The sequence below is a fragment of the Oryzias latipes genome, chromosome 18 (assembly GCF_053564925.1).
Source record: "Oryzias latipes strain Hd-rR chromosome 18, Olatipes_Hd-rR_3.1".
NCBI lineage: Eukaryota > Metazoa > Chordata > Actinopteri > Beloniformes > Adrianichthyidae > Oryzias > Oryzias latipes.
This window is the reverse complement of record NC_136254.1, coordinates 36,940,001-36,952,405: the sequence shown is the minus strand read 5'-3', so window position 1 is coordinate 36,952,405 and position 12,405 is coordinate 36,940,001. Positions and strand designations below refer to the sequence as shown.

The 12,405-nt window shown below is 46.0% G+C and overlaps 2 protein-coding genes across 7 annotated transcripts; one reads left to right on the top strand and one right to left on the bottom strand.

Moving 5' to 3' along the window:
* Positions 1-1,170: 1,170 nt before the first annotated feature.
* trappc1 (trafficking protein particle complex subunit 1) lies at positions 1,171-4,127 on the bottom strand. 5 transcript variants are annotated; one of them, XM_078936885.1, is made up of 6 exons: positions 4,063-4,127; positions 3,896-3,951; positions 3,659-3,757; positions 3,502-3,572; positions 3,222-3,360; positions 1,171-1,357 (listed from the first exon to the last, which is right to left on the bottom strand). In XM_078936885.1, the coding sequence occupies exons 3-6, from the start codon at positions 3,755-3,757 to the stop codon at positions 1,229-1,231; spliced, it is 438 nt and encodes a 145-aa protein (XP_078793011.1). In that variant the 5' UTR covers positions 3,896-3,951; positions 4,063-4,127; the 3' UTR covers positions 1,171-1,228. The 5 variants fall into 5 exon arrangements, with proteins under 5 accessions (XP_078793011.1, XP_078793012.1, XP_078793010.1 ...); XM_078936886.1 differs by having other exon boundaries at positions 4,032-4,083; XM_078936884.1 differs by lacking the exon at positions 3,896-3,951 and having other exon boundaries at positions 4,063-4,121.
* Positions 3,748-12,255, top strand: psmb6 (proteasome 20S subunit beta 6). 2 transcript variants are annotated; one of them, XM_078936880.1, is made up of 7 exons: positions 3,748-3,841; positions 9,628-9,695; positions 9,771-9,836; positions 11,523-11,588; positions 11,660-11,789; positions 11,855-11,999; positions 12,068-12,255. In XM_078936880.1, the coding sequence occupies exons 2-7, from the start codon at positions 9,637-9,639 to the stop codon at positions 12,193-12,195; spliced, it is 594 nt and encodes a 197-aa protein (XP_078793006.1). In that variant the 5' UTR covers positions 3,748-3,841; positions 9,628-9,636; the 3' UTR covers positions 12,196-12,255. The 2 variants fall into 2 exon arrangements, with proteins under 2 accessions (XP_078793006.1, XP_078793005.1); XM_078936879.1 differs by lacking the exon at positions 3,748-3,841 and adding an exon at positions 4,535-4,690.
* The last annotated feature ends 150 nt before the right edge of the window (positions 12,256-12,405 follow it).

Genomic DNA, 12,405 nt, shown 5'->3' with positions numbered 1-12,405 from the left:
GCGTGTCTGTCTGCTGTGTGTCTGTCTGCTGTGTGTGTGTCTGCTGTGTGTGTGTCTGCTGTGTGTGTGTGTCTGTCTGCTGTGTGTGTGTCTGCTGTGTGTGTGTGTGTCTGCTGTGTGTGTGTGTGTCTGCTGTGTGTGTGTGTGGGGGGGGGGCATCTTCCTCATCTTTCATGAACAGGACCCTAGGATACCTGGATACCTAAACCGGGGGCAGGAACCCTCCCCCCACCCAGAGGGCAGACTTAGTCGGTCAGAACCTCAGACTTGGCGGTGCTGTCCGTCACAAACTGCCCCAATGCATGCTGGGTGCTCTGATGAAGCCAACAGGACAGCATCATCTGCAAAGAGCAGAGAGGAAATCCAGAGGTCCCCAAACCAGACCCAACCCCCCAGTCCCCTACAGAGGCTGTAGAGCTGATCCAGGACCAGGACGGGAACTGTTGGTCCTGGTTCTGAGGTTCTAACATCAGACGGACTCTCCTCTCCAGAACCGTGGCATAGACTTTACCAAGGGGGGGCTGAGGAGTGGGATTCAGACTGGTTGGAGCACCCTCTTGAAAACAGGAACCAGCCCCCCCCCAGTCTGCCAGTCCAGTGGTCCAGTCCAGACTGCTTCAGGTACTCAGGTGGACCTCTTCAGTGACTTCAGCTCAGGTGGGGGGACAGCCCCACCCACAGCCCCCCCCCCCTGCTTCATCGTGAGTGAGCGTGTCCTCCTCCACCCAACAGTCTCCAGTAGAACTCAAGAGTTCCACGTCGTCACCAAAAACAGGACCAGCAGAGAACCCCCCCCCCCCCCCTCCTGAGGCGCCGGACAGTTTAGCAGAACCTCTGAGAGGCTTCCTGAGGTTCTGTTTGGAACCAGAATGGATCCGTGAGTCCAGAGGATCAGTTCATGGAGGTTCTGGAAGCAGAAGTGATGAGAGGAAGAACGGTGATGATGATGATGGAGACACCAGGAAAGACCAAAGAGGAGGACCGTGGATGGAGGAGGAGGAGGAGGTGAGATGGAGCTCATTCCCTGTAGCCCCCCACCTAGAGGGAGCAGGAAAGGAGAGAGAACCCGTGTTCTACAGAACCACTGCTGGATTATTAATCTGAGGTAATCAGATTACATCACTGCTGTCTGACTCATCTTCATCATCCAGTCAAAGAAGAGGCTCAGACTAGTCTTCATCGTTTATTCAGACGTCCAAAAACAAAATCCATGGTTGTGATCAGCTGATCAGGCGGCTCGGGGGCTGAAGAAGGCCAGAGACCTGACGAAGGCGTCCAGACGGCTGCAGAACAGCTCGCTGTCCAGGGGGGGCGCCAGCGAGCAGGCGGGGTTCTTCACCACCAGCTCCACGTACAGCTGAGACGCACACACACACACAAACACGCACACACAATTACAAAAACAGAAACATGACCCCTCCCTCACAGCTGCAGACTCACACCAGGAAGTGGGAATCCCTTTCAAAATAAGAGTCTCTTGAGTCTGCAGCTCCGAGGAGCATTTCTCTGTAATGGTTACAGTGAGGAGGTGAAGGAGGAGAAACAAGAAGAGGAAAACACCAATCTGTGATGAAGATGATCAGCTCATCTTCCTCTCTGAGGGACATGAACACGAGTTCCTCTGGTGAGACAGCCAGGGGCCTGTTCCAGAAAGGAGGTTAAGTGTAAACTCTGAGTGCGTTAACCCTGAAATCAGGGAAACCCTGGGTTTTCCGTTTCAGAATGGGAGGTTTGTCAAACCAGAGAAAGCAGAGTAAGTCAAACCCGTTTCTGAAAGAGAGGTAACTTCTACTCGGAGTCAGTGTCCATGGTTACTTATGCTGTGAACCTAACCTGGTCGGGAGCAGGTTTTATTCTCCAAACTCAAAGTTTCTGCCGGTCCCCTCCCCTTTTTAAAGACGAAGCGGTATATTTCGCTTTAACCTTCATTGCCCACATTTCCGTCACACAGAGACAAGTGACAAGAATGGCTTGTCCTTTTCTGGAGGACCCAATAGACGAGGAGGCTGCATCAATTCCTAGAGAATTACATTTACGTCGTGCGAGGATTTTGAGACCTAGACTCGATTTTGTGTCATTTCCCCATACGTTTTTGTTTGAGCGTTACCGTTTGTCGTTGCAGTTAATTACATATATACCATGAAAACAACATTAGATATGTATTGCTATGTAGATGTTTCATATGTCAAATATTGTCAACAAAGCCTACATCCATGACATGCTCACATTTGACCTGATTGAATTATGTTTTTATACTTCATTTTTAGCTGCTGCCATGTTCTTTTAATTCCTGCAGGATTGCATCTACATGAAAATGAAATCAGGGACATTGAATTAGATTAATGTAACAATTACTTTTAGGAAACACAATTTGCTAGTACTGCTTACTTTCTTAATCCCATATAAACCTATACCACTTGATCAATACAATGGTAGACAAAAGTTCACTTTTAAAAACACAATTGCATGTATTAATATTAAACTGACCAACGTTTGCAAGAGGGGAAGGTTAACAAAAAAGTCCTCTAAACATTACAGACGTTAAAGGCATTTCCCCCCAGATTGGTTCTGTACACTATGCAGCATTTCCTGCATTTACACCAGGAATAACACTTCAAAAGTACACCTAAATATCACCATTTTTTATTTCACACCTTACACTATTTAGAAAGTTATTACAGCCAATATTTTATAACAATGATTTAAAAGCAAACTTAGGCATTAACTTGAGCAGCTATGTTTTCCACGCTAACTGTCTCTGTTTTGCAGATGCAGCGGTGTTGCTTTTCTTCCGGAATATCTGCTCATATTCACTGTAACTCTGCAGCAGCACGTCAAGTTCAGCTGGAGAAAAATACGCAGACCTCTTTTTTTCACGGTTGCCATGGTGACTCGTGATATCTGCGCTCCATTGATAATGGCTTCTTATAGTCGCGGTGCGCACGCTCACCTCCGAATCAGTCCACTCAGAGTTGATTGATCTAACTCTGATCAGCTTCTCTGAAACAGAAAACTCAGAGTTGTTAATCTCCCGATTGACCAACTCAGAGTTCAAGTTCAAGTTCAACCTCAGAGTTGGTTGAACCTCCTTTCTGAAACAGGCCCCTGGAGTCTGCATGAACGTTCTACAGATCCAGGAGGATTCTGGGAGTCTCCTCCTCCTCCTCCTCCTCTTCCTCCTCCTCCTCAGTGGAGGTTCTGGGCTGCAGTCTGGTTCTTACGTTGCTGTAGATGTGCTGCAGCGTCTCTCTGGCGCTGTTGACTGACAGGTCCGTGTTCAAGACCAGCTTCAGCCCGCTGGGTGTCTCCAGGTAGTGAAGGCGGTACTTGCTGGTCTGGAAGGACAGGAAGCCGTCCTTCCTGAGGACAGACGGTCAAGGAGGACAGACAGATGGTTCAGGAGGACAGACAGACAGGAGGACAGGCAGACAGACAGACAGAGGGTTCAGGAGGACAGACGGTCAAGGAGGACGGACGGACGGACAGGTGCTGAAAGGATACATGTCCAGAGGAGACATCTTGCTGACGAAGGAGCGGATGGAGAACAGCATCCCGTACATCAGCTTGAACTCCTGCAAACACACAGCTGACGTCAGAGGCAGCCCCCCTGTTTGTTTGTTTGTTTGTTTGTTTGTTTGTTTGTTTGTTGACTCCCCACCTCCTCCTTGGAGATCCCCGCCTGCTTCTTCCGGTTCCACTCATTATAAAAGAGGCAGTTTCCGTTTCGGTCGAAAATGTAGATGTTATGAACCGTCATCTGCAGCAGATTACAGGAAAAGGATGTTAGTGAGCGCGCCGAACCGGAGACCGGCTAACCGGCACTGAAACCGAGCTAATTCCGGTTTGTGTTCATTCAATTTGCCGAGAATGTTATGTTTGCCAAATGATGTTTTACTTAAATGAATGCGGTTCAGCTCGGACAGGAGGAATGTTCTTCTGTGGTCCACGAACCTTAAAATCATTGAATTTAAAGCTTAATTTTTATGTTTGACGCGCGCTTTCGGTGTCAGAATAAACAAAAAGAGATAAACCTTCAAATCTTTGAACCGCGGACATGTTTACCTTCACTTCCCGTCTCCAACAAGACCTGTTACTTAGGTGCCCGTTGGCCTGCCTGTTTAAAAATGTTCCACGAAATTAGTAAAAACAATAAACGAGAATATTGAAACACTTTACTTGAAAGCGTCTCTGAAAACACCCAATCATACACTCAATGACACCGAATAAAAATGGTTAAAAAAACAGACGTAGTTTTTAAACCAGAAGGGATTTTAAAAAATATTTTTCCTGTACGAAAACGTTTTAATATTTGCCTTTTATGTTATAGATTTCGGATGTAAATGAATTTCTGGGTTGGCATTAAAGCTGCATAATACCACATTTATGTCAACAGTTCCGTTAGATCTTTCTTGTCTTTTTTTTACTTTATGAAATTTAATTATGATGCTTTTAATGTTTTCACGTAGTATACATGAAAAATAACCAAAAAATAGACAATACTTACTTGGTTTGACATCAAAGGTTCATCTGAAATTAATAAACGCAGGCTTATTATCGGGCAGCTGCGCGGGTCCTGACTCCAAACACAGGAGACATGGCGGCAGCGTCCATGATGCCGATTTTCAGCCAGAACGTTTCTTCCAATAGTGATCTGGTTCCGGAATGGAGCCGCCAGGAAGTCAGCACCGGAGTAAGTTCGGACGCTGAGTGTTCGGATCGGTTCGGAATGGTTTTGGTTTTGTCCCGGTTTGAGTAGTTTAATCACGGTGTCCGCGCTTGAATGAGACAGCAGTTCTCCTGGTGCTAATGGCGGCTAACATTAGCCTAAAATTTACTCAAACATTCCCGTCCTCTGTTTCATGTGGGTTCTGAACTGATTCGGAACCAGTTCCGAGCCGTGGTCTGGTTTTCTGCTGGTACTGTGTTACTGCTACTTATTTTCACTCTCCAGGCTCTTCCAGGCATTTTATTTATGGTTTTCTAGTCTCACTGCCTCAGAGAAGGAAATAATTGTAGCTCATCAGCGTGAAGCTCAGCCTTCAACCATCAGTCTGGAGGTTCTGGTGTGGACGCATTTTTATTCTGTTGTTCTCTGCAGTTTTATTGTTTCTTTTATGAATGCTGGTTCTGTTTGTTGTAAAGAACTCTTCATTTGGACCTCCGTAATAAATTCTTATTCCTCTGAGATTCTTTCATGTAAACCTTTGAAACCCACAGCCGACCCGGCTGAAGCTCAGAACACTGACGGAATCAGGTCCAACTGTAACCATGGAAACACAAACCCCACAGCAGGAGGCAGTCATTATGAGCTGCAGCACATCATCATCCTCCACACACACACACACACACACATTACTCCCACACATTCACACACACGGATTCTCACACACATGCATTTACACACAAACATTCACACACACATACATACATTTACACAGACACACATACATCACACACACACACATTACCCACACACAAACGCACATTACTCACACATATTACTCACACACACACAGACACACATGTCCTCCATACACTGCTTTCATGATTGGTGTGTAAAGGGGCGGGGCTTCTACCTCCACAGCTGACTTTAGCTCAACAAAGTCTTCAGTCTCGTTTGGTTTGTGTAGCGTCTGATTCAGCAGGTGAGGAGGAATCGACAACACAGAAACATCCCAGAAGGAACATTCAACGAGTTCTGAAGAAAGAAAAAGCTGATGTGAATCAGCTGATTGTGTTGTGAAGGACGGTGCTTTTGTGTCGTTGTCCAACACTTTACCACAGGTGTGTTATATTAACGGTCCACTGCTTCACGTTGATTGAGTTAACGGTGAAGAGTGACAAACAGTCAAAGACCCTTTGGTATTTAGCCGTCACCGCTGACGTATCCGGTGTTGAGGGGTTAGACTTCTTGTTCTACGGGAGATCAGAAAAACAGTTTAGAACAATCCTGAAGTTCTATGGAAAACATTGGATGTTTCTGTGCTGCAGGTTCTGATCAACTGCTGTTTTTGACGTAAAAGTTCCCTTAACGTTCCCCTTTACACTCTATAAACGTTCCCTTAACGTTTCCCTCTAAAATTCCCCTTAATGTACCCTTCTAAGGTTTCCCTTGGTGTTCCCCATTATGTTTCCCTTAACGTTCACCTTTATGTCCCCTTAAAGTTCCTCTTAAAGTTGCCCTTAACGTTCCCCTTTACGTTCCCTTAACGATCCCCTAACAGTCTCTCCTACATTACCTTTAATGTTCCCTCTTTCTGTTTTAACCTTACCTTCTGTTTCCCTTAGTGTTCCCCTTTAGGTTTCCCTTAACGTTCATCTAACATTCCCTTTTACATTCCCCTTAATATTCCCTTTAACATTCCATTTAATGTTCCCTCTAACGTTTCCCTTAACTTTCCCCTTTACATTACTCTTAACGTTAATTTCTAATTTTCCCCTTAGTGTTCCCCTTTATGTCCCTTAAAGTTCCTCTTAAAGTTGTCCTTCACGTTCTCTCTAACATTTCCCTTGATGTTCCCCTTTACATTCCCTTAACGTTCCCCTAAAATTCCCCTTTACATTACCCATTAATGTTCCCTCTAACGTTCCCTTCTTTAAGTTTCCCTTAGCGTTCCCCTTTAGTTTTCCCTTAACTTTCACCTTTGTGTCCCCTCTAATGTCCCCCTTAACATTCACCTAACATTCCACTTTATATTCCCCTCAACGTTCCCCTTTACATTCCCCTTAACGTCCCCCTTACATCCCTTTAACATTCCCCTTTACATTCCCCTTAACATTAACCTTTACATTCCCTTTAATGTTTCCCCTAATGTTCCCCTTTAAATTCACTAAACGTTCCCCTAACGTTTCCCTTTTAGATTCCCTTTAACGTTTCCCTTTTACATTCCCCTTTACATTCCCTTTAATGTTTCCCCTAATGTTCCCCTTTAAATTCACTAAACGTTCCCCTTAATGTTTCCCCTTTACATTCCCCTTAACCTTTCCCTTTAACGTTTCCCTTTTACATTACCCTTAACGTTTCCCTTTTACATTCCCCTTTACATTCCCCTTAACGTTTCCTTTTTACGTTCCCCTTTACATTCCCTTTAATGTTTCCCCTAATGTTCCCCTTTAAATTCACTAAACGTTCCCCTTAACGTTTCCCTTTTACATTCCCCTTAACGTTTCCCTTTTACATTCCCCTTTACATTCCCCTTAACGTTTCCCTTTAACATTTCCCTTTTACATTCCCCTTTACATTCCCTTTAATGTTTCCCCTAATGTTCCCCTTTAAATTCACTAAACATTTCCCTTTTACATTCCCTTTAACGTTTCCCTTTTACATTCCCCTTAACGTTTCCCTTTTACATTCCCCTTAACGTTTCCCTTTTACATTCCCCCTTAACGTTTCCCTTTTACATTCCCTTTAACGTTTCCCTTTTACATTCCCCTTAACGTTTCCCTTTTACATTCCCCTTAACGTTTCCCTTTACATTCCCATTTTCATCACCCTTAACATTACCCTTAACGTCCCCCCTAATGTTCCCCTTTAAATTCACTAAACGTTCCCCTTAACGTTTCCCTTTTGCATTCCCCTTAACATTTCCCTTTTACATTCCCCTTAACGTTTCCCTTTTACATTCCCCTTAACGTTTCCCTTTAACGTTTCCCTTTTACATTCCCCTTAACGTTTCCCTTTTACATTCCCCTTAACGTTTCCCTTTTACATTCCCCCTTAACGTTTCCCTTTTACATTCCCTTTAACGTTTCCCTTTTACATTCCCCTTAACGTTTCCCTTTTACATTCCCCTTAACGTTTCCCTTTTACATTCCCCTTAACGTTTCCCTTTTACATTCCCCTTAACGTTTCCCTTTTACATTCCCCTTAACGTTTCCCTTTTACATTCCCCTTAACGTTTCCCTTTAACGTTTCCCTTTTACATTCCCCTTAACGTTTCCCTTTTACATTCCCCTTAACGTTTCCCTTTTACATTCCCCTTAACGTTTCCTTTTTACATTCCCCCTTAACGTTTCCCTTTTACATTCCCCCTTAACGTTTCCCTGAACGTTTTCCTTTTACATTCCCCTTAACCTTTCCCTTTAACGTTTCCCTTTTACATTCCCCTTAACGTTTCCCTTTACATTCCCCTTAACGTTTCCCTTTACATTCCCCTTTTCATTACCCTTAACGTCCCCCCTAATGTTCCCCTTTAAATTCACTAAACGTTCCCCTTAACGTTTCCCTTTTACATTCCCCTTAACGTTTCCCTTTTACATTCCCCTTAACGTTTCCCTTTTACATTCCCCTTAACGTTTCCCTTTTACATTCCCCTTAACGTTTCCCTTTTACATTCCCCTTAATGTTTCCCTTTTACATTCCCCTTAACGTTTCCCTTTTACATTCCCCTTAACGTTTCCCTTTTACATTCCCCTTAATGTTTCCCTTTTACATTCCCCTTAACCTTTCCCCTTAACGTTTCCCTTTTACATTCCCCTTAACGTTTCCCTTTTACATTCCCCTTAATGTTTCCCTTTACATTCCCCTTAACATTTCCCTTTACATTCCCCTTTTCATTACCCTTAACGTCCCCCCTAATGTTCCCCTTTAAATTCACTAAACGTTCCCCTTAACGTTTCCCTTTTACATTCCCCTTAACGTTTCCCTTTTACATTCCCCTTAACGTTTCCCTTTTACATTCCCCTTAATGTTTCCCTTTTACACTCCCCTTAACGTTTCCCTTTTACACTCCCCTTAACGTTTCCCTTTTACACTCCCCTTAACGTTTCCCTTTTACATTCCCCTTAACGTTTCCCTTTTACATTCCCCTTAACGTTTCCCTTTTACATTCCTCTTAACGTTTCCCTTTTACATTCCCCTTAACGTTTCCCTTTTACATTCCCCTTAACGTTTCCCTTTTACATTCCCCTTAACGTTTCCCTTTTACATTCCCCTTAACGTTTCCCTTTTACATTCCCCTTAACGTTTCCCTTTTACATTCCCCTTAACGTTTCCCTTTTACATTCCTCTTAACGTTTCCCTTTTACATTCCCTTTTACATTACCCTTAACGTTTCCCTTAACATTACCCTTAACGTCCCCCTTACATCCCTTGAACGTTCTCCTTAACGTTCCCCTTAACATTTACCTTGACGTTCCCCTTTCAATCCCTTAAAGTTCCCCTTATCATCCCCCTTTTCATTCCCTTTCACAATCCTATTAATGTCCCCTTTAACATTCCTTCTAACGTTCCCCTTTACTTTTCTTTTACATTTCCTTAATGTTCCCCTTAACATTCCCCTTACATCTTTTAATGTTCTCCTTAACGTTCCCCTTAACATTTCCCTTGACGTTCCCCTTAACATTCACTAAACGTTCCCCTAACGTTTCCCTTTTACATTCCCATGAATGTTCCCTTTAACATTCTAACGTTCTCCTTTACATTTCCCGTAAGGCTCCCATTTTGGTTCCCATTCATGTTTCAGTCCAGTCCCAGAATCAGCTTTGCCTTTCATCCAGACGGATCCGTGGCGTCTGGTGGTGGCAGACGTTCCTGTGGTCTGACCTTTGGTTGACCTGCAGTCTCACCTGGCCAGGTGTTCCATCAAAACCACTGCGCTCTGACCTCACCTGTCTCCTGTGTTGCAGACCACCATCATGGCGGTGGAGTACGACGGAGGAGTTGTGGTCGGAGCCGACTCTCGCACCACCACAGGGTAAGGGCTCCTCGGGGGGGAGGGGCTTCAGCGCCGACCTGTCCGTCTGCTCACCTGTGTGTGTTTGTGTGTCAGAGCGTACATTGCCAACAGAGTGACGGACAAACTGACCCGGATCCACGACCGGATCTACTGCTGCAGGTGAGTTCTGCTGAGACCAGTGTGGAGTCCTTTGGTCTCCCCCAGCTCCTGTCCCCCCCATAGACCATGGAATCACCTCAGTCACATCGACTTTGCTTTGCCCCAGTGTGTTTTTGACAGGTAGCTCTCTGATATTAGATCAACATGATGGGTTAAAAACCTTAAAGACTTAACTCAGAATTTCAATTTAACATGTCAAACACATCTAAATGCTCATAAATTATATTTATAACCAGCATTCAACATAAAATAGATTCTTAATTCATTATCAGTCCATACCAGTTGTGTGTTTGTTTCTGGAGCTGGAGTGGAATCAGACCCAGAAAGATGCAGGTGTTACACTAGCCGTGGTTACATGTGCAGAATATCTTGATGGGATCAATGGTCGGGTTAAAATTCACCCGTGCACATGGGCACAGAAAACCTTTTTCCGATTAGAACAAACGTTCCCATGGCTCACACGCTCATTCAGAATGAATCATCTGGGCATGCTCAGTAGTGTAAAATCACCCGGATGAGGAACTAGGTCCCGTTGTAAACAAACCACTGCCACAGACAGACAGCATGAGCAGCAGCTCCATAATACGAGACGATCTTCCAAACGTGCTTTTATTAATGTCATGAATATTATGAAGCGCCTGTTCGCTCATCGTTATATTTAATCCGTGGGATCAGTGCTGTTTTATGAATGAAACAGAGCTGGAAAAGGCTGAGGACAGGCTAACACGGGCTAACAACATTAGCCTGATGGACACTAAATCCAGGACCGTGCGAGAAACGCAGCAATCTGCATATTAGCTGCACGTAAATATATGGAAATAACATCAGCCTTTATTTTGTCGGGACACAACTGGAAACACAAATCCACGTGACACCACGCAACATTTATTTCTGCTCTGAAAAGTTCACACAGACCGCCCCAAAGCCACTCTGTGAGCTAGCGGCCCGAGCTCTTTTCAAAACGGTTCCTCCTGAGTCCTGCAGCCGCTAACCCAGAGCGGCGGGGCGGCTCGCAGTCTGGATTCTCCCACACATAACAAAACGCACACGTAAAAAAGCATCCTCCCCCCTCGGACACAAAATTATTAATCCAGCTCCTCTGCTCACTCGGGTGCCAGTGGACCGAGTGAGCGTCGGGGGGTACGAAGCGCCCCTTCCCCGCATTCCCTTCGTAAGGGGTGTAAGAGAGGGGAGAGCCAGCGGGGCGAGAGCGGAGCGGCGCTTTTCACGGGGCGTCCGCAGAGCTGGACGGTCCTGTATGAGCTTTCTCTCAGCCAAACACCGTCTATGCGTGACGTAAACCAGAGCAGTAGTGACACACGATCGGAATGACCGTTTACATGCTCCACGATCGGATAAACGATCGGTATAACCCACCTATCTCCATCGGAAAGAAATTCTGATCCGAATGAGTCTGATGGGGGCAGAGTATTCCGAACGGCGCGTTTACATGACGCATTTTCTTTACGATCAGGCGTTCTTTCCGATTACTTTTGCCCATGGAAACACGGCTATTGCTGAATGAGTTCAGTTAGGGGTCTGTTTGATGTTCACATGGGCATATCTGGACTGGGTGGAGACGTTCCCAACAGCAGACATGTTCAACAGCAAGATGTTGCACATGTCTCTTTCTGACAACACAACCTGTGTGTTTGTGTGTGTGTGTGTGTCTTTGTGTGTGTTCAGATCGGGCTCGGCTGCAGACACTCAGGCCATCGCTGAGGTGGTTTCCTACCAGCTGGGCTTCCACAGGTAACTGACTTTGATTGACAGCTTTTGTTCCTGTGGTTTGTTGTGGCTCATCGGTTGCTCCGCCCCTTCAGCATTGAGCTGGACGAGCCCCCCCTGGTGGAGACGGCCGCTCACCTGTTCAGAGCCAGCTGTTACCGGTACCGGGAGGAGCTGATGGCCGGGATTCTGGTGGCGGGCTGGGACCGCAGGAAGGGGGGACAGGTGAATCCAGATCCTCACTTGAGCTGCTGCTGTTTCTGTGACTGACTCCGCCCCCTCCTGTGTAGGTGTACTGCGTTCCCATAGGAGGCATGCTGGTGAGGCAGCCCGTGTCAGTGGGGGGCAGCGGCAGCTCCTACATCTACGGCTTCATGGACTCCAACTACAAACCTGGACTGAGCAAGGACCAGTGTCTGGACCTCACCACCAAAGGTACGCCAGGCTCCGCCCACCGGGCCACGTGCATCAGCTGCAGTCTCACCCGTCTGTCTGCCTCACAGCGCTCACTCTGGCCATGGAGAGGGACGGGTCGAGCGGGGGCGTGGTCCGGCTGGCCACCATCTCTGAGGACGGCGTGGAGAGGCGTGTCATCCTGGGAGACCAGCTGCCCAAGTTCTCCACGCACTGAGCGCGCTCAGTCCGTCTGTTCCTGTCCAGATTGTAGTGTCAATAAAGGTTTCACTCTGTTCCTGCTGGGCTCCTCCTTCATCCTGGAAACTGGTTCAGAACCAAGACTCCCTGAGAACCACACCTCCTGCCTGTGTTCTGGTACCGGCTGCTGCAGAACCACGAGGAGTTTGGTTCTGATCAGGGCTGCACGATGTGAGGAAAACCCCAG

Coding starts and splice junctions, on each gene's coding strand:
- trappc1 (XM_078936885.1), bottom strand. CDS start 3,757: ATGACGGTTCATAACATCTACATTTTCGACCGAAACGGAAACTGCCTC. Junction 3,573..3,658: donor CGGGGATCTCCAAGGAGGAG/GTGGGGAGTCAA, acceptor GTGTGTTTGCAG/GAGTTCAAGCTGATGTACGG. Junction 3,361..3,501: donor AAGATGTCTCCTCTGGACAT/GTATCCTTTCAG, acceptor GTCTGTCCTCAG/GAAGGACGGCTTCCTGTCCT.
- psmb6 (XM_078936879.1), top strand. CDS start 4,595: ATGGCGGCAGCGTCCATGATGCCGATTTTCAGCCAGAACGTTTCTTCC. Junction 9,696..9,770: donor GACTCTCGCACCACCACAGG/GTAAGGGCTCCT, acceptor TTTGTGTGTCAG/AGCGTACATTGCCAACAGAG. Junction 11,790..11,854: donor ACCGCAGGAAGGGGGGACAG/GTGAATCCAGAT, acceptor CCTCCTGTGTAG/GTGTACTGCGTTCCCATAGG.